Consider the following 21,414-nt stretch of genomic DNA (forward strand, 5'->3'; position numbering starts at 1 on the left):
TCTCCACTCTGGGTCCCTAGAATAATGTAATAAAGTAAATGGGTTTTCTAAAATAAAAAATTCATCTGTTTGTCTCCATTGCACAAAATGTATGAAAACTAAACATCATTTCTGTCTAGTTGGATAAATTATAACCACAGTAATCAAATATACATAAGACAGTAAAATTCCACTGCCTCCTTAGTTGATTGTTTTACAGCCTTTCGAACCTCACTCTTACCTAGAGGTCAATAACACTCATTTATCAGATTACACAAATGGGTGATGTCAGAAGATCCTTGTGAAGGCAGGGCCACAGAGTATTAGGAATATAAGGAGGAATCTCGAGCCCTTCAGAACTTTCTGTTGGGTCCATTCTAAGGTCTGTACCTGCAGCAGTCACATCACCATGGCTTTCTCTGGAAAATATGAGGTGGAATCCCAGGAGAACTATGATGCCTTCATGAAACTCATTGGTGAGTTATCACAGATATATTTATTACTGTTACACTTTTTTTTATGATGTTTTGGTACCTGTCCTGGAAAATATCCCATAATGGCCAAATTACAACACATGTATATCTACAGGTAAGTGTGAAACCTCTTTTAGATGGCCACCCAAAACTGTGTTTAATAGACAGAGATAGCATTGGGCTTCTCTGAAAACCCAATCTTGTTCTTAAATTGTTTGGTCAATTTTGGTCAAAGCTACTGTCATTGTTTATGTCCAATTCAACAGATAGGTTGATGATGGAACCATCTATGGTGGCCAAATTTGCAATCAATGAAAAGGAGATCTTCTAACATGTCGATTCATTTCCTTTCAAACGTGTCCTCCAATCTTTTCATTTTTTCAAAGAAATGTATTAAACCCCCACACCATTTAGCAGGGGCTATGAGAATGAGAAATTTAGAATTGATGCCATCAACCCATTGCTTAAAAAAACATTTCTTCTTCGACTTGTAAAGCATAACATTTTGTGCATCCCCTCTAGTGACATTAATCCTTCTTATGGATATTGTATTGCATTAAAGTGGTTTACCCAATGGGATCGCCCACCTTTAGGGATTTTTTTTTAACTTAAAGGCAAAAATAATTTTTGCTATTGGGTTTAATCACAAATTTTTCACCGTTTGCCTTCTATAGTCTCTGTGTTGCATTGTCTATTGCTAGTTCTGAGGGTCTGACGGGAGAGTTTGTAACACTTATTTAAATATTTGAATTATTTTTGTGATAGGAATTCCCGATGAGCAAATTGAAAAAGGAAGAAATTATAATTACACTGCAGAAGTTGTCCAAAATGGAAATGACTTTACATGGTCACAGATCTATCCAGGATTTACACTCACCAATAAATTCAGCGTTGACCAAGAGTCAGATCTAGAAACAATGGGTGGCAAGAAGTTTAAGGTAAGTCAACAATGGTTGGGTTTGAATTAGTTCTTGACTGAGTTCTTGAAGGACTGATAGAGAATAATTTTTCAACCTCATAAACCTAGTCAAGGGATGTGCAAAAAAAAAAAAACAGGAGCAATCAAATGTATGTGGTTGAATGGTCTTTAGCTTCTCAAAAATACCAAAGTTAACAAACTACAATAAAAATGTTGAACTGGCTAAGAATAATTTACCTTTTCATGCACTCGAGGTTGGAGTATGGGTCATCCCAATTGAGAAGGAATCACTTCCAGGGTTGTCTATATAGTACAACAAAAAGTTGAGGATCACTTTTCAACTTTTCAATTTAATACAAGTATCATTTTTTTATGTTTGCATTATATTCATGCTATATACAGTATGGGAATTGTAAAGCTGTTGTCCCAACTAGACAACCTTCTTGAAAAGTGGGTGTTGTTGAGTTCTCGAGAAAGTGAAGTGTTCATTGTACCCACTCTCGGATGTGATTCAGTTTTCACAACCCACTCGATCAGCTCTTAATACCTTTATGGGACAAAGGTTGTCCAGATGGGCTTATCCATAGAGTTTACACAGGTAGTAAACTGACCCAGGGCATTGCACCCCATGGGGTCGAAAGGCCCATCTGCCACATAAAAAAGACACCATTATTACATATGGCACATGGTAGGAGGGGGCCTTTCTATAAATTTTGCACTAGGACCTAAGAAAGTCAAGGTGTATCTATAGTTAGCATATTTATTATATTTATTTGTCTATTCTTGATGTTGTTTATCAAGTCTGGGAAACTAAAAAGAAACATTTTCAATTTAGGCAACTGTTCGACAGGAAGGTGGTAAACTGGTTGTGGACTTCCCCAAGTACAGTCACTCTTCGGAGATTGTTGGAGGGAAATTAGTGGAGGTAAGGCTACGGTAGATAACATTCGACATCGTATCTCTTATCTATCCCCAGACATGGTGATATCTTATCATTTTTTTTCCGATATGTAATGACTACCAGATGGCTGTTGTCACAGACAATAAATGATATATGGTTGGGTGCATCATAAATGAGATAACCTCATGACAATATTAATGGGAACACCCACCCATAGGGAGTTTCGTGCCTTAAGCCAGCAGTACACATGAGATGGCTGTCGGCTAAATGGAGCTTTGGTTGCTCGTTCCGCTGGGCAGCCATCTTGGCCGTCTCTCCCATACACAGGAGCACTCACTCGGCCTTGCGTTCATGTGTTCTCCATGAGACATCTCTCGACACAGCTTATCTACGGGGGAGAACAAAAGGATCTGCAGTCTGAAATCGGACATTTAACAAAAGGATCTGCAGTCTGAAATCGGACATTTAACAAAAGGATCTGCAGTCTGAAATCGGACATTTCATGGCCGAAAAAGGGTATTCCCATCTCCAAGATCCTATCCCAATATGTAGTAGTTATAATAATAATAACATTAACAAATACCTCCAATTAGAAATGTACTATAGTTCTTCTGATTGGCTATGTCTCTTACCTTGTGTGCAGGACATTGCTGTAGCTTAGGTGTCCATGGTTACGACCACTCATCTAGTGACAGATGGTTAGTTAGTGGTTGTAACCATGGATACCTAAGCTTTTGCAATGCCCTGCACACGGGGTAAGCGACATAGCGAATCAGAAGAACTATACTACATTTACTAATATGATCATTATTACACCTACTACATATTGAGATAGGATCTTGGAGATGGGGATACCCCTTCAACTTTAATTCCTCTTCATTCACTTATAGCAAGCAGATATCTTGTAAGTTGTATATGGTATTGAAATGTAAAGTATATTACTCAGAGCCTATTAACTTAATTTTTATTTTTTTTTTCCCTCGTAGACATCAGTTGCTGGAGGACTTACATTTAAGAGAATTAGCAAGAAGGTGGCATAAAGTGGTGGAGCCCAATGTGTCTGAGGAGCCATTTTTTAAAAGCAAATAAACCATTTTATTAATGAATGACTTCTGTATTTATCTCGCTGCACATTACTATGTTTAGGCCTCATTACAGGGCTGTGGTATAGCTCTGTAAAACTTTGTTTCCCATAGCAACCAATCAGAGCTCAGCTTTTATTTTCCCAGTGCTGTTTAAAAAATGAAACCTGCGCTGTGATTGGTTGCTATGGGAAACACAGTTTTTCTTATAGATAGTTTAGATAGACGAAGGCCATTGTTTCAAGGGGACGATAACTAGTTTAGACCATACAGTATTGAGGTGCCATATGTCAGCACTTAGATTGTTAAATTCAGCTCTAATTGGACTACATTACCTGCCTAGATATAAAAAGTAAATGATGTGTTTGCCTGGCTTAAAGGGGTTGTCCATAACTTGTTAAAATGGCCAGAAAGCAAGGCTGTATTAAAATAAAAAATAAAATTATACTAACCCAGTAAAATGGCTGATAATCAGGCATAGTCACTCCGGAGTTTCCACCTATTCTGCATGATGATATTCTAATTATCTTCAGGTAACCAAAGCAGCCGATCAATGGCCTTGACAGTAATGGTAGCATGATCAGGACATGACCACTGAATCCAATGATTGGCTGGAGTAGTCACCTGAGTGTAATCAGAATGTCATGAATATACCAGTTGAGTATAGGTTATTTTGAAGCATCCCCATGTTTTTTAGACACTTGAAAAATCTTAAACAACCCTTTTAAGAGCTCCTGGTATTTCAGCTGTACTACAGACTCTATAACCTGAGACCATTATATATTCAGCTGTACTACAGGCTCTATAATGGCCTCAGCTTCTAGCTATCTGAAAGTGGTCAAAGAGTAGAGCTAATTGATTAGAGAGACTACTAGTGAGGAATTCTGCGCTATGGAAGTGGAAATTGCAGGATAGAAGCAGGATAGAAACTGTGATGATATATTAGCTACTAAAAACCTCAGTGCTCTGTATACAAACATACCAGCCTTTAATACTGGAAAAAAACACAGAGCTAACATCCAGCCTACATTACTGGGAGAGACACTCAGAGCTCACATCCAGCCTATGTTATTAGGAGAGACTCATAGAGCTCACATCCAACCTATATTACTTGGAGAAACACACAGAGCTGACATCCAACCTATATAACTGGGAGACACAGAGCTCACATCCAGCCTATATAACTGGGAGACACACACAGAGCTCACACCCAGCCTATATTACTGGAGGAGACACAAAGAGCTCACATCCAGCCTATATTACTGGAGGAGACACGAAGAGCTCACATTCAATCTATATTACTGGGAGAGAGACACAGAGCTCATTTCCAGCCTATATTAGTGGAGAGACACACAGAGATTATATTCAGCCTATATAACTGGCGAGACACAAAGAGCTCACTTTTATCCTGTATTACTAGGAGCGAAACACAGAGCTCACATCCAGCCTATATTACTGGGAGAGACACACAGAGCTCACATCCAGCCTATGTTAATGGGAGACACACATACAAAGCTCATATCCAGCCTATATTACTAGAGGAGACGCAAAGAGCTCACACCCAGCCTATATTACTGGAGGAGACACATAGAGCTCACATCCAGCCTATATTACAGGGAGAGACACACAGAGCTCACATCCAGCCTATATTACTGGGAGACACACACACAAAGCTCACATCCAGCCTATATTACTGGAGGAGACACAAAGAGCTCACATTCAACCTATTTTACTGGGAGAGACACAGATAGCTTACTTCCATCCTATATTACTGGAGACACACAGAGCTCGTATCTAATATGTATTACTGGGAAAGGCGCACAGAATTCACATCCAGCCTATATTAATGGAAGAGACACACAGAATTCAAATTCAGTCTATATTACTTGGAGAGACACACAGAGCTCACTTTCAGCCTATGTTACTGGGAAAGACACACAGAGCTTATTTCCAACATGTATTTCTGGGAGAAACACACAGAGCTCAAACCAACCCAACATGTATTACTTGAGAGAGACACACATAGCTTACATCTAGCCTGTATTACTAGGAAAGACACACATACCTCACATCTACTATATAATTGTCTTATCCCGTCTGTCTGTCTGTCTGTCTGTCTGTCTGTCTATCTGTCTGTCTATCTGTCTGTCTGTCTGTCTGTCTGTCTGTCTGTCCTGGAAATCCCGCGTCGCTCATTGGTCCGGCAGCGGCCAATCAGCGCCGCGGGATTTCTGAAAAAAGATGGCGGCCGTTAGCGGCTCATTTGGCGGACGGAGGTCAGCGGCGATGCAGCGGGGAGATGAGCGGCGCTAGCAGCACAACTACCCCGACCGGCGCCGCTAACCTCCATGCGGCTAACGTCGGAAGATCAGCCGCTTGGCCCGCTGATCTCCCGACAGCAAGTGTGAACGGAGGACCGGGGAGCGGCGCCGCCGGTCGGGATGCTTCTGCTGCGAGCAGCCGCTCATCTCCCGGCTTCTCACAGCAGAAGGAGCCGCAAAGGCAGCGCCGCCCCCGGTCCTCGCTAATACGGAGCCGCACAAGCAGCGCCGCTCCCGGGCCCACACTAATACGACGCTGATTGGTCGCGGTGGCCGGCCGCGACCAATCAGCGAGATGGGGGGCAAATTTAAACACCGCTCTGCTGATTGGTCGCGGTGGCCACCGCGACCTATGAGCGAGATGGGCGGCAAATTTAAATGCCGCTCTGCTGATTGGTCGCGGTGGCCGGCCGACCACGACCAATCAGCGAGATGGGCGGCAAATGTAAACGACCAATCAGCGATTTTGGTGCCAATTTGAAACACCGCTCTGCTGATTGGTCACGGTCGCCGTCCGCGACCAATAAGCAGTATTGGCGCCAAATTTAAACCCCGCTCTGCTGATTAGTCGCGGTCTCCGGCCGCGACCAATCAGCAATATTGGTGCCAAATTTAAACACCGCTCTGCTGATTGGTCTCGGTCGCCGGCCGCGACCAATCAGCAGTATTGGCACCAAATTTAAACCTTGCTCTGCTGATTAGTCGCAACCACCGGCCGTGACCAATCAGCGATATTGGCGCCATATTTAAACACCGCTCTGCTCATTGGTCGCGGTTACCGGTCACGAATAACCAGCATTATTGGCGACAAATTTAAACACCGCTCTGCTGATTAGTCGCGGCTGTGACCAATCACCATTATTGGCGCCAAATTTAAATAACGCTCTGCTGATTGGTTGCGACCGCTGGCCGCGACCAATCAGCATTATTGGCGCCAAATTTAAACTCCGCTCTGCTGATTAGTCGCGACCGCCGGCTGTGACCAATCTGCGATATAGGCGCCAAATTTTAACACCGCTTTGCTAATTGGTCGCGGTTGCCGGCCTCGACCAATCAGCGATTTTGGCGCCAAATTTAAATACCGCTCTGCTGCTTGCGCCCGGTCGGCCGCATACCTATTCTAGAATACCCGATGCGTTAGAATCGGGCCACCATCTAGTTTAGACTATATTATTGGGAGAGACACTCAGAGCTCACATTCAGCCTATTTTACTGGGAGAGATATACAAAGTGCTCACATCTATAAATATAATCGTCTTATCCCGTCTGTCTGTCTGTCCAGGAAATCCCGCGTCGCTCATTGGTCCGGCAGCGGCCAATCAGCGCCGCGGGATTTCTGAAAAAAAATGGCGGCCGTTAGCGGCTCATCGGCGGGACGGAGTTCAGCGGCGATGCAGCCGGGAGATGACCGGCGCGAGGCGCTCATCTCCCGACCACCGGCGACGCTGACCTCCATGCGGCTAGGGTGTCAAGGGAGGACCGGGGAGCGGCGCTGCGGGTCGGGATACTTCTGCTGCAAGCGCCCGCTCATGTCCCGGGTTCTCGCAGCAGAAGTAGCCGCACAGGCAGCGGCGCTGACCTCCATGCGGCTAGGGTGTGAAGGGAGGACCGGGGAGCGGCGCTGCGGGTCTGGATACTTCTGCTGCGAGCGCCCGCTCATGTCCCGGGTTCTCGCAGCGGAAGTAGCCGCACAGGCAGTGGCGCTGATGTCCATGCGGCTAGGGTGTCAAGGGAGGACCGGGGAGCGGCGCTGCGGGTCGGGATACTTCTGCTGCGAGCGCCCGCTCATGTCCCGGGTTCTCGCAGCGGAAGTAGCCGCACAGGCAGCGCCGCTCCCCGGTCCTCACCAATATGATTCCGCTCCCCGGTCCTCACCAATACGATTCGCTGATAGGTCGCGATCTCTCGCCGCGACCAATCACTGATCTTGGCCCAAAAGTTAAACACCGCTGTGCTGATTGGTCGCGGCCGCTGCCCACGACCAATCACTGATTTGGGCGCCACATTTAAATATCGGCCGCGACCAATCAGCACAGCGGTGTTTAAATGTGTCTGCAAGATCGGTGATTAGTCGCGGACGCTATTTAAATGTGGCGCCCAAATCGGTGATTGGTCGCGGGCAGCGTCTGCGACCAATCAGCACAGCAGTGTTTAAATGTGGCGGCCAAATCGGTGATTGGTCGCGGGCAGCGTCCGCGACCAATCAGCACAGCGGTGTTTAACTTTTGCGCCAAGATTGGTGATTGGTCGCGGCCGCCATTTAAATGTAGCGCTCAAATCGGTGATTGTTCGCGGGCAGGGTCCGCGACCAATCAGCACAGCAGTGTTTAAATGTGGCGCCCAAATCGGTGATTGGTCACGGGCAGGGTCCGCGACCAATCAGCACAGCAGTGTTTAAATGTGGCGCCAAGATCGGTGATTGGTCGCGGCCGATATTTAAATGTGGCACCCAAATCGGTGATTGGTCGCGGGCAGCGCCCGCGACCAATCAGCGATTTTGAACACAAATGTTCGGACCTTAGTAACACCATGCGGCTAGTGTCGGGAGATCAGCGGCTAGGGTGTCAAGGGAGGACTGGGGAGCGGCGCTGCGGGTCGGGATACTTCTGCTGCGAGTAGTCGCTCATGTCCCGGCTTCTCGCAGCGGAAGTAGCCGCATAGGCAGTGGCGCTCCCCGGTCCTCACCAATACGATTCCGCTCCCCGGTCCTCACCAATACGATTCGCTGATTGGTCGCGGTCTCCGGATCCGACCAATCACCAATCTTGGCGCCACATTTAAACACTGCTGTGCTGATTGGTCGCGGACGTCAGCCACGACCAATCAGCGAGATTGGCGCCAAATTTAAACAACGCTCTGCTGATTGGTCGCAGTTGCCGGCCGCGACTAATCACCATTATTGGCGCCAAATTTAAACCCCGCTCTGCCGATTGGTCGCGGTTGCCGGCCGTGACCAATCAGCAGTATTGCCGCCAAATTTAAACACAGCTCTGCTGATTGGTCGCGGTTGCCGGCCGCGACCAATCAGCATTATTGGCTCCAAATTTAAACCCCGCTCTGCTGATTGGTCGCGGTTGCCGGCCGCGACTAATCAACATTGTTGGCGCCAAATTGCCGGCCGCGACTAATCAGCATTATTGCCGCCAAATTTAAACACCGCTCTGCTGAATGGTCGCGACTGCCGGCCGCAACCAATCAGCGTTATTGGCGCCAAATTTAAACCCCGCTCTGCTGATTGGTCACGTTCGCTGGCCGCGACCAATCAGCATTATTGGCGCCAAATTTAAACCCCGCTCTACTGATTAGTCGCGACTGCCGGCCGTGACCAATCAGCGATATAGTCGCCAAATTTAAACCCCGCTCTGCTGATTGGTCGTGGTTGCCGGCCGCGACCAATCACCGATTTTGGCGCCAAATTTAAACACGCTCTCCAGTCCTCGGCAACCGCGACCAATTAGCGATTTGGGCGCCAAATTTAAACACCGCTCTGCTGATTGCGCCCGGTCTGCTGCATACATATTCTAGAATACCCGATGCGTTAGAATTGGGCCACCATCTAGTCTAGCTTATATTAATGGGAGAGACACACATTATTCACTTTCAGCCTGTATTACTTTGAGAGACACACAGAGCTCAAATGCAACATGTATTTCTGGGAGAAACACACAGAGCTCATATTCAACCTATATTACTGGGAGAGACACACAGAGCTCACATCCAACATGTATTACCTGGAGAAACACACGGAGCTCACATCTAGCCTGTATTATTATGAAAGACATATAGACCTCACATTCAGCCTATGTTACTGAGAGAGATACTCAAACCTCAAATTCAGCCTGGAAGAAATACAAAGCGCTCACATCCAGGCTATATTAATGGGTGAGACACACAGAATTCACTTTCAGCTTGCATTAATTGGAGAGACACACAAAGCTCAAATCCAAAATGTATTTCTGGGAGAAGCACACAGAGCTGAACCCCAACATGTATTACTTGGAGAGACATACAGAGCTTACATCCAACATGTATGACTAGAAGAGACACACTAAGCTCAAATCCAACATTTATTACTGGGAGAGACACACAGAGCTCAAACCCAACATGTATTACTCGGAGAGACATACAGAGCTTACATCCAACATGTATTACTGGGAGAGACACACAGAGCTCAAATACAACATGTATTACTGGGGGAAACACCTAGAGCTCAAACCCAACATATATTACTAGGAGAGACACATAGAGCTCAAATCCAACATGTATTACTGGGAGAGACACATACAGTTCACATCTAGCCTAAATTACTGGGAAAGACACATGACGCGCCCCTGGGCCTGTGTCGCGCTGCGTTGCGCACGCGGGAGCTTACCCGGATCTGTTGAGGGTTGTAGTCTCGTGGCGGTGACCCGGTCCGTGCCCAGGGAGTCAAACTGGACGGCAGTAGATGTAGTACGACTACGCCACCCGTTGAATGCAGCTTATGGAGCTGCCGCTACAGGACAGTCCGCTGAGGCCGGTGGATGGATGGTGCAGCGGGGATGGTATAACCCCCAACGGGAGGGGTATGGCCTCAGGGCAGCCGACGTGGATGATGGGGGTAGCAGGAACCACTCAGAGACGGTGCGGTGTAATTCAGGGTCTTTACTGGTAACAACGATAGACCCTCCCGGAGTACTTGCTAGCGAACGGGGCCTGGTCAGTCCTTGAGCAGATGGGATCTCCCCTGGCCAGGCGGAGTTGTAGGCCTCCCAAACTGACTGTACTCTTCTGGCTACCTTGCTAGAAGCGGATATAAGTAGCCCACGTCCCTGAGTGTACCGTGTGGTGCTCACCCGTATGGCCGGTGACTCGGGGCCTTCTAATGGCTTCCGCTCCACGATGGCGGTGCTGGTCCCACGCGTGTGACCGTGCCTTCGGGCTTCTTGGCCAGAGGACCTGAAATCCCCTGCCTGACGGATTCTGCTGCTGGGTAGGAATTAGTCCCCACAGCCTCGGACTCCGGGTCCGGTAAGAAATCTTCTCAGTCAGGGCGAGCTCTGCAGCTGCCAGCCCCTGAATCGTAGTAGTATTGCTCCCACTGAGCTTCTGCTGTTTCTTCCTATGCTGCTTCTTGTCTCTACTCTCCTTGACTCCTAACCCTGCTTCAGCCCCGGGTTTATATAGGGGAAGTTCTTCCCCTCCCAAGACTGGGCAGGAGGTGTGGCATGCACAGGATCCCTGACCAAAGGACCTCCCACCTGCTCTCAGACATAACATCTCTATCACTGTGGCAACCAGACCCCTGGGGTGTCACATTCCCCCCTAGTGAAATTTAGTACTCCGGGACTAAACATATTTTAGAAAAACATAACAAGATAAAAACAATAATAATACAATAAGAAAAACATATAAAGATGGTTACGGCATGTCCGTAACCGGGTGCAGTCTTTGAAGAAAAGCAAGGTGTCCATTTCACCAAAACAGGGAGATGTAACCAGGTAGGGATCTGTCCTACCCCGAGTCCTTAACAGTCTCTAGTCCATCCTGGGTTACGCTCCAACTATGTACAAGGATTCCCGGTAAATCCACCAAGGATTCCTAAAAGTAACTGGAAACACAAAATTATACACAAGCAACAATACACAGGTAAACATAAAGAAAACAATTTATACACTTCAAATCCTCCACCGTGCGGGTAACTGGCCTCTAGTGGCCCTAGTGGACCTACGGAGCTGACTGCCTAGCCCTGAACTACAGGGTGTAGGAGCTGTCAAGGGTAAACTGGGCAGCTGTCTACCGGCTCTTTGGCTCACTAGGGATATGGCAGGCTCACTGCAAGCAGAGGGTTGATCCTCCTGGTCTGCGGGTGTGGGGTCTTCTGCCTCCTGGACCGGCTGTTCTTCCAGCTCTACCTGTTGCTCCGTAGGTGCTTGGGATGCTGGTTGGAGGAAGGTGAGTACGGGTACCACAACTGCACCATTGACTTGAGTCCAAGACCGAGGGAAGTCCCCGAGCACAGTACTAACCATATCTTCCCTTTCCTCTACGGGTCGATGGTCTTCTTGTTCCTCTTCAGGGTTCCTCAGTTGTTCGGGACACTTCTTCAGGTGGTCCCGGGATACAATAGCTGTGGTTTCCCCTCCGTCTTTACTGATGGTACAAACCTTCGGGTTCTCGTGGCTTGAGGGCAGTACGGTGTACGGGTCCTTTTCCCACTGGTCGTCCAACTTGTGGAGCCGTCTCTTCCTCTTCAAGACCTGCTCTCCGGGTACCAGGGGAACAGCGGGAGCATACTGGTTGTAAGTTTTCTCTTGTCTTTCCCTAGCCTGACAGAGACTTCGCTCCACGCTCTCCTGTACTCTCCGGTACTGCTGCTGCCTCTCGGTGTCCCAGTCTGTTTCTGGTGAAGTGTCCTCGGGTGTCAGGACTCCCATTTCCAGGTCAACAGGTAACTTACCAGGTCTTGCCCTCATTAGGTAAGCCGGGGTACAGTTGGTGGAACCTACCGGGATGTGGTTGTATAGGTCCACCAGATCGGGCAACTTCTCAGGCCACAGACTGCGTTCTTCCAGGGGCAACGTTTTTAAAAGATCCATTACCACCTGGTTCATTTTCTCACAAAGTCCATTAGTTTGCGGATGGTAGGGTGTCGTCCTTATCTTCCGGCAGCCATACAGATTGCAGAATTCCTGGAAGACCTCCGCTTCAAAGGCAGGTCCCTGGTCCGTCAGCACTTGGTCCGGGTACCCGTGTGGACGGCAAAAGTGCTGCTGGAAGGCTCTAGCTGCTGTTTGAGCCGTTAAGTCCTTGACGGGGACGACAACCAAGAACCGGGAGTAATGATCCACGATGGTTAACGCGTAGACGTAGCCACTTCTGCTTGGGGTCAGTTTTACATGATCCAAGGCTACCAGTTCCAACCGTTGCCGGGTGACGATGGACTGCAGGGGAGTCTTCTGGCTGGCACGGTCCTTCCTTCTCAGGTTGCACGGGCCACAGTCTCTGCACCACTTCTCAATGGTTCCCCTCATGCCTACCCAGTGGAATCGCTCGCGCAGCAGGAACTCCAGCTTCTTCCACCCGAAGTGTCCAGCTCCGTCGTGGTATGCCTCCATCACCATGGCTGCGTCTCTTCGTGGCACCACTACTTGCCAGAGTAGCTCATGCGTCCGGGAGTTAACCATTCTGCGGCACAACTTCCCCTTGTAAAGGAACAGTCGACTCTTCTCTGCCCATAGTTGTTTGGCTTCCTCCGGAGCGTCTGGTTCAAGGCAAGCCTCCGGGCGAGTCAGCATCTCCTTCACCAGTTGGACGGCAGGGTCGCTGTCTTGCGTTTCCGCCCAGTTGTAGTGAGGTAAGGGGTTCAACGTAGCAGCCTGCTTACTCCTTACCCGGTGGGAATACTGGATGGTCCCATGACGGTGGAACGCAGGGAGTTCAACTTCTTCCAGTCCCTCCGGATCTTCTCCTTCGTCCGGCAGGTTGGGCATCCTGGACAGGGCATCCGCGTTGGTATTGGAGCGTCCGGCCCGGTATTTGATTGTGAATTCGTAGTTGGACAGACGGGCCATCCACCTCTGCTCCAGGGCACCGAGTCTTGCCGTGTCCAGGTGTATCAACGGGTTGTTATCCGTGTACACGGTGAACCGGGAAGAAGCGAGATAATGCTTAAAGCGCTCGGTGACTGCCCATACTACGGCCAGGAACTCTAGCTTAAATGAGCTGTAATTCTCGGGGTTCCTTTCGGTGGGTCGCAGTTTTCGGCTGGCGTAGGCGATTACTCGTTCCTTCCCCTGCTGGATCTGGGACAGTACGGCTCTTAGCCCGATGTTACTGGCGTCGGTGTAGAGGATAAAGGGCTGGCTATAATCCGGGTACGCCAGGATTTCGTCCCCCGTGAGGGCCATCTTCAGCTGGCGGAAGGACTCTTCTTCCAGCTCCTCCCATTTGAAGGGCGGCTTCTGGTTCTTGGCCTTCCGGGACTGGCCTATCAGGAGGTCCTGCATAGGTGCTGCCTTTTTGGTGAAACCGGGAATAAACCTTCGGTAGTAGCCTACCAACCCGAGGAACTGCCGCACTTCTTTTACGCTGGAGGGGCTTGGCCATTCCTTAATTGCGGTGATCTTATCAGGGTCGGGAGCCACTCCGTCAGCGCTCACCACGTGTCCCAGGTACTGCACCTTTGGTTTCAGGAGGTGACACTTGGAGGGTTTCACCTTTAGGCCGTAACTCGCCAGAGCTTCGAACACTTCCGCCAGGTGTTTCAGGTGGTCCTCATACGTCTTAGAATATACGATGACATCGTCCAGGTACAACAGGACCGTCTCGAAGTTTCTGTGGCCCAGACAACACTCCATTAGTCGTTGGAAGGTTCCTGGTGCGTTGCAGAGTCCGAACGGCATGCAGGTGAACTCGCTAAGTCCCATCGGGGTGGTGAATGCGGTCTTCTCCCGGTCCGCCTCTGCTACAGGAACCTGTCAGTACCCGCTAGTGAGATCCAAGGTAGAGAAGAAGTTAGCAGATCTTAAAGCAGCCAATGACTCCTCTATCCTTGGTAAGGGGTACGCATCCTTGTGTGTGATACGGTTGATTTTCCGGTAATCTACACACATCCTCATGGTGTTGTCTTTTTTTCTGACTAAGACTAGTGGAGCTGCCCAGGGGCTACAGCTATCCCTGATCACCCCAGCCTCCTTCATGTCTCTAAGCATCCCCTTGGCGTGTTGGTAGTGGGCAGGGGGTACGGGTCGATACCTCTCTTTTATAGGAGGATGGTCTCCCGTGGGGATGTGGTGTTCTACCCCCTTGACTCGCCCGAAGTCTAACGGGTGTTTACTGAACACTCTCTCGTACTCCTGAACCACCCGATAGACTCCTTGTTTCTGGTGTGAGGGAGTGGAGTCAGTACCCAGATGTAGTTGCTGACACCAGTCCTCCATGTTTTTCTTAGAGCCGTTACCTTCCTCCGGGTGAGATGGAGGCAAGGGTTCCACAGATTGTATAGAATTTTGGTTAATGGTATATAATCTGGCTAGCGTGGCATACCGGGGCAGGTACACTTCCCTCTCCCCGATATTTATTATGCGAACGGGCACCCTCCCATGGCGTACATCAACCACCCCCCGTGCTGTCAAAATGGTGGGCCTACTGTCCGAGTAAACTGGTTCTACCATTGCCTGGTAATCTCTACCTCTCAGACCAATAGCTGCCCGGCACCAAATCATCATTTCACTTTTTGGGGGCATGGCAATAGGAAAAGGGTCACACATTCTTACGCTACCAATCTCACCGCCGGAGAGTTCCACCTGTTGCCGTCGCATCAGTGCCCGGATCTCTTTCTGGAGCACTCGCTGCTCGCCGGAGCTGGCGTTCTTGGCAACCTGCTGTAAAAGGAAAATCACCTCTGCAAGACAATTTTCAATTACATTAGTTCCTAGAGTTATTTTTGGGTGACTCTCATGTTTGTAAATATCTACAATGATCAGTCCCTGTGCTGCCAGTTCGACTCTACCGATTTTGATGGTCACCTCTTTAAATCCGATCTGTGGCACGGGCTGGCCATTGCTGGCGATGATACTCAAGTCGTCGTCAGGGTAGCGGGTAATATCCGAGTCATTCCAGTACTGCTTAAAGAGCACGTACGGGATGGTGGTGACCTGTGACCCGGTGTCCAGTAGGGTACTCATGGGAATGCCATCCAGTACCACAGGCAAGACTGGACGTCCTCCCACATATCTGTCGTGCCAGTTCGATGGGCCTGGTGATCTTTTTCCTGGGGGTTGGCCCTCTACCCCAGGTTGTGCCCGTTTAAAGAACAGTACCTTGCCATATGTCCAGGTTGATTGCAGCGGCGGCAGATGGGTCGTCCGTCCTCGCTGTATCGGTCACTGGGTCTTCCTCTGGCCGGTGGGGTCCTCCTTGGTCGACGCCACGGGATATCCTCCGGTCCGGATGCCAGCTGGACCTTCCCTGGGGTGGAAGCCTGTAAAGACTGCACAGTTCGGGTTAGCGCAGCAACGCTCTTAGCTAGCTCTTGGACCTGATGGTGTAGGTCTGGAGCCGGGTCATTGTCCAAAGCCTGCGCATCAGCTCCCACAGGCCCTGCCGACAAGGGCGCCGCCTCCTGGTGGTAAGTGATAGCAGGGCGCTTGTGGGTCACAACGCCACCCGGTGCCGGTTCTCGGAGCACCCGGATGGCTCTGTCCTTGAACTGTGCAAAGCCCAGATGGGGATCCTGTAAGGCCATTGCCCGCAACTGGGTTCGGTGGGTATTACAATACAGTCCCTCTATAAACTGTTCGGTCAACAGCCTGTCCTCGTTTCCCACTCCATCAGGGTCGGTCTGCTTAATGGCCCTCAGGGCCTCTTGTAGGTTTAGTGCATAGTCCCTTATACTCTCATGCGCTCGCTGCTTGCACCCGTAGAATCTAAGCTTAATCTCGGCTGAGGTGCGGGTATCAAAGGTGTCCTTCAGCCGGGTTAGTATCCCTGCGACAGTCTTCCTCCCAGGTGGCCAGGATTTTACTTCCCTTTTGGCTGCCCCGGTTAGTTGGGCCACCAGGATGCTCACTTTTTGCTCTTCTGTGAGGGGGTACACCTGGAAGAGGCTATCCAGCTTTTCTCTAAAGTCATGCAGGGTATGTGACTCCCCTGAGTACTGGGGTAGCCAAGCTGCTCCCGGGATATAGGGCATGGTGAAGGGCATCACTGCAGCAGCGGTAGCGCTGGCGGGGGTTGAGGCAGTGAAGCTCTCCTCCATATCCGACATCTTCCTCCCCCCTAGTGGACCGTGGCCTACCTTGCGATGATCCTCTTCCATAGGCCGCGGCTCCGCAGTGGATCGTCAGGGTTGAGGACCTTCCGTCGCGCTCCTGTGACGTCGGCGTCTGCTGGGCTCCTTCCAGGACCTTACGCAACGTCCGGACGTGAGGCGGGGCTTCAGTTCTCGCGCGCTTTCGGAGTCCACGCCCCTCTTCTTCCCGCGCGGCGTCCTCAAGATGGCGTCCAATGGCGGGAAAACTCCACGGATGGTGGGAAGAAGGCAGAAGATGGCGCCGGATGGCGGGAAACTTCACCGATGGCGGGAAGAAGGCTGAAGATGGCGCCGGATGGCGGGAATCTTCACCACAGGTAAGTTTGAAAAGTCTCTTTTTCAGGCACGCAGTACCCGGTGGTTGCGGGCATGAAATCCTGCCGACTACGCCAAAGTTGACGCGCCCCTGGGCCTGTGTCGCGCTGCGTTGCGCACGCGGGAGCTTACCCGGAGCCAGATCTGTTGAGGGTTGTAGTCTCGTGGCGGTGACCCGGTCCGTGCCCAGGGAGTCAAACTGGACGGCAGTAGATGTAGTACGACTACGCCACCCGTTGAATGCAGCTTATGGAGCTGCCGCTGCAGGACAGTCCGCTGAGGCCGGTGGATGGATGGTGCAGCGGGGATGGTATAACCCCCAACGGGAGGGGTATGGCCTCAGGGCAGCCGACGTGGATGATGGGGGTAGCAGGAACCACTCAGAGACGGTGCGGTGTAATTCAGGGTCTTTACTGGTAACAACGATAGACCCTCCCGGAGTACTTGCTAGCGAACGGGGCCTGGTCAGTCCTTGAGCAGATGGGATCTCCCCTGGCCAGGCGGAGTTGTAGGCCTCCCAAACTGACTGTACTCTTCTGGCTACCTTGCTAGAAGCGGATATAAGTAGCCCACGTCCCTGAGTGTACCGTGTGGTGCTCACCCGTATGGCCGGTGACTCGGGGCCTTCTAATGGCTTCCGCTCCATGATGGCGGTGCTGGTCCCACGCGTGTGACCGTGCCTTCGGGCTTCTTGGCCAGAGGACCTGAAATCCCCTGCCTGACGGATTCTGCTGCTGGGTAGGAATTAGTCCCCACAGCCTCGGACTCCGGGTCCGGTAAGAAATCTTCTCAGTCAGGGCGAGCTCTGCAGCTGCCAGCCCCTGACTCGTAGTAGTATTGCTCCCACTGAGCTTCTGCTGTTTCTTCCTATGCTGCTTCTTGTCTCTACTCTCCTTGACTCCTAACCCTGCTTCAGCCCGGGTTTATATAGGGGAAGTTCTTCCCCTCCCAAGACTGGGCAGGAGGTGTGGCATGCACAGGATCCCTGACCAAAGGACCTCCCACCTGCTCTCAGACATAACATCTCTATCACTGTGGCAACCAGACCCCTGGGGTGTCACACACACATAGCTCACATTCAGCCTGTATTACAAGGAAAGACACTCTCAGAAAAGGAAAACTCTGAAACTTGGATTAGGCAGCAAAATACTTATCAGGGGGTCTGAAAATGAATGAAGATACTTCTTTTCTAATCGTGAACATAGAGAACATCTATGGAAGGTGCACATCACCCTGCACCTTTCTATTCCTGACATATGGCCAAGTACATAATTACATTTATACAAGATAACGTGTATATAAGTGTCAGTAACTGATCACTTGGGTGGGTTCATTACTAGATAAAGAGATATTTACTCTCTAATGTACCTTAGCCATGTTACAAGAATTCAGAACATCTGTTGTGGTCAAAGTTCAAACTCACGTACTCTTCTAGAACTGTAGGTTTACTACTTTAATCAATGGGCTTCAATCGATTTCAGTCTCACGAATCGAGTTAGAAGTTATGGGGGAGTGGGGATTGTAGTACCTGGAGCCCACCATTGAGAAGTTCACAAGAGATCGCTTCATTTCAGCAAGTGGAAAGTGGGGTGGATCACACGTGGTACATGCATGCCTTGTAATAAATGTTATTTTTTGAGTTTGGCTTAGAAACATTGGCCCTAACCGGTCATCCCCCTATATCACATTAGAAGAACTAGTATTATATATTAACTAGATGGTGGCCCGATTCTAATGCATCAGGTATTCTAGAATAGGTATGCGGCCGACCGGGCGCAATCAGCAGAGCGGTGTTTAAATTTGGCGCCAAAATCGCTCATTGGTCGAGGCCGGCAACCGCGACCAATCAGCAAAGCGGTGTTAAAATTTGGCGCCTATATCGCAGATTGGTCACGGCCGGCGGTCGCGACTAATCAGCAGAGCGGGGTTTAAATTTGGCGCCAATAATGCTGATTGGTCGCGGCCAGCGAACGCGACCATTCAGCAGAGCGGGGTTTAAATTTGGTGGCAATAATGCTAATTGTTTGTGGCCGGCGGTCGCGACCAATCAGCAGAGCGGTATTTAAATTTGGCGCCAATAATGGTGATTGGTCACGGCCACGACCAATCAGCAGAGCAGTGTTTAAATTTGTCGCCAATAATGCTGGTTATTCGTAACATAGTAACATAGTTTTTAATGTTGAAGGAAGACTAAGTCCATCTAGTTCAACCCATAGCCTAACTTGTTGATCTAGAGGAAGGCAAAAAAAACCCATGTGGCAAACACTAAGCTCCACATTGGGGAAAAAAATTCCTTCCCGACTCCATACGACAATCAGACTAGTTCCCTGGATCAACGCCCTATCAAGGAATCTAGTATTTATAACCTGTAATATTATACTTTTCAAGAAAGGCATCCATGCCCTTCTTAAATTTTAGTAGTGAATCACTCATTACAACATCATGCGGCAGAGAGTTCCATAGTCTCACTGCTCTTACAGTAAAGAATCCGCGTCTGTGATTATGATTAAACCTTCTTTCCTCCAGACGTAGAAGATGCCCCCTTGTCCCCGTCTCAGGCCTAAGAGTAAAAAGATCAGTAAAAGGTCTTTGTACTGTCCCCTCATATACTTGTACATAGTAATAAGATCACCCCTAAGCCTTAGTTTTTCTACAGTAAATAACCCCAAGTGTAATTGACTCGCCCCCTGGGCAGTGGGGCACCCGGAACTGGGCAATAGGGAGACGATGGGGGTAGTAGTGGCGACCCGGTCCCGTGGCTCAGGGTGGTCAGACCGGTGGCAGTCTTTTAGATGTTTTAGATAATGTCCGACTACGCCACCCGTGGATTGCGGTTATTAGGAACCGCCGCTGCAGGGCAGACCGCTGGGGCCGATGATGTGTGCAGCTGGGATGGTGTGACTCCCCACGGGAAGAGTGCGGCCCCAGGGCAGTGTAGTGGATGGTGGGAGTGATGGTGGTGAGAGTCCCAGTACCGGTAGTGCCGGAGGAGTGAAAAAGCACACAGACAACGTACTGCAGTCCAGGGTCTTTACTCACGGTTAATATCCAAGTCACTTCTGCAGGGAATGACTGCCCGAGCCGTGCTGCGTCCACCAGGTGAGGGGCTCGGTCAACTCCCAGACAGCTCAGGAGTATGGCTCAAGACCCCCTTTTGTCCTTTCTCTGGCCTGCCTCACCAGTGACCCACTTTTGTCCAGCTACCGCGGACTTGTGCGGTTAAACGTGGGCCCCGTCCTCCGCTGTCCTATATGGTGCCTTCCTAGCAGGTTTGATGAGGTGTTGCACCAATAAATGATCACGACCTCCGGTCTTTGGCTGAGGGTTGTTTCTCCTCCACCAACTTGGGATCCGGTACCCTTAATCTGCCTGACCCTTGACCCTGGATTCTCGTGGGTTCTTAGGGTCCCTTCCACCTTCTTGTTCCTGAGCCCTTCTGTTTCTTCCTCTCTTTCTTTGCTGTTCCTTTCTGTTTCTGTTCCTTTCTGTTCTTGTTCCTTTCTGTTCCTGGCCCTCTCCTCAGGCCTACCTCATGGAGCTGGGCCCAGACTGAGCCACAGCTCCCTGTCAGCCCTCTCCGGCCGAACTCCTCTCTCTTCTCCTCCTGCTTGAACTGACCCAGAACTAAGATGGTGCCCACCTTTTATACCTCCCTCTAGAAACATGAGCCCAGGTGACCAGCAACCAATGGGCTCCTTCCTACGCTCAGGAACCAACCCCTATCTGCCCCTACAGCACTGGGTGTTCCACCCCCCTCCCCACTCCAGACAGGGACATGGTCGGTCGTGCCTGCACTTCTGTCTAGTGGGAGCACCGTTGAGCTGTCCCTCAGAAATGGGGTGTGTGTGCTGTATGCAGCTAACTGAGCCCTGGTCCATACTCCATCCTTACCCGGGAGTGGAATACCACACCTCTGGCAGAGGTGCAATACCCCTGTAGCGGCCGAGCCCTCGGGGCGCTACATAATAACCTGTCTTGGTATTGCAGACCCCCCAGTCCTCTAATAACCTTGGTCGCTCTTCTCTGCACCCGCTCTAGTTCAGCTATGTCTTTCTTATACACTGGAGACCAAAACTGTACACAGTATTCTAAGTGTGGTCGCACTAATGACTTGTATAGAGGTAAAATTATGTTCTCCTCATGAGCATCTATGCCTCTTTTAATGCATCCCATTATTTTATTTGCCTTTGCAGCAGCAGCCTGACACTGGCCACCAAACGTGAGCTTGTTGTCCACCAATACACCCAGGTCTTTTTCAGTTACAGTTTTGCCCAGTGTTTTACAATTAAGCATATAATTATACATTTTATTTCCTCTGCCCAAGTGCATTACCTTACATTTATCCCCATTAAAGCTCATTTGCCATTTATCAGCCCAAGCTTCTAGATTACATAGATCCTCCTGTATTATAAATTTGTCCTCCTCTGTATTGATTACCCTGCAGAGTTTAGTGTCATCTGCAAATATTGAAATACTACTCTGTATGCCCCCTACAAGGTCATTAATAAATATGTTAAAAAGAAGCGGGCCCAATACTGACCCCTGTGGTACCCCACTGTTAACTGAGACCCAGACTGAGTGTGTTCCATTAATAACCACCCTTTGTTTCCTATCAATGAGCCAATTCTT

At 49.7% G+C, this 21,414-nt stretch overlaps 1 protein-coding gene and 1 long non-coding RNA gene across 2 annotated transcripts in view; one reads left to right on the forward strand and one right to left on the reverse strand.

Moving 5' to 3' along the window:
- Positions 1 to 293: 293 nt before the first annotated feature.
- LOC141164528 (gastrotropin-like) lies at positions 294 to 3,378 on the forward strand. Its single transcript, XM_073649888.1, has 4 exons — positions 294 to 455; positions 1,218 to 1,390; positions 2,207 to 2,296; positions 3,259 to 3,378. Exons 1-4 carry the CDS (start codon positions 389 to 391, stop codon positions 3,310 to 3,312), a joined length of 384 nt encoding a protein of 127 aa, XP_073505989.1. The 5' UTR covers positions 294 to 388; the 3' UTR covers positions 3,313 to 3,378.
- Positions 1,228 to 21,414, reverse strand: part of LOC141164531 (uncharacterized) — a 40,967-nt gene continuing 20,780 nt past the window's right edge. Inside the window, exons 2-3 of the long non-coding RNA XR_012250925.1 lie at positions 1,609 to 1,674; positions 1,228 to 1,475 (exon numbers count right to left, since the gene is read on the reverse strand). This is a non-coding gene — a long non-coding RNA (uncharacterized lncRNA). The remainder of the gene's footprint in view (positions 1,476 to 1,608; positions 1,675 to 21,414) is intronic.

This window comes from Phyllobates terribilis, unplaced genomic scaffold (genome assembly GCF_046119375.1).
Source record: "Phyllobates terribilis strain yellow unplaced genomic scaffold, ASM4611937v1 Scaffold_10__3_contigs__length_209671492, whole genome shotgun sequence".
Taxonomy (NCBI): Eukaryota; Metazoa; Chordata; class Amphibia; order Anura; family Dendrobatidae; genus Phyllobates; species Phyllobates terribilis.

Bases quoted from the DNA above. Each gene is read 5' to 3' on its own strand.
- LOC141164528 (XM_073649888.1), top strand. From the start codon at position 389: ATGGCTTTCTCTGGAAAATATGAGGTGGAATCCCAGGAGAACTATGAT. The intron at 1,391-2,206 runs GTAAGTCAACAA...TTTTCAATTTAG, and splicing joins TGGGTGGCAAGAAGTTTAAG to GCAACTGTTCGACAGGAAGG. The intron at 2,297-3,258 runs GTAAGGCTACGG...TTTCCCTCGTAG, and splicing joins TTGGAGGGAAATTAGTGGAG to ACATCAGTTGCTGGAGGACT.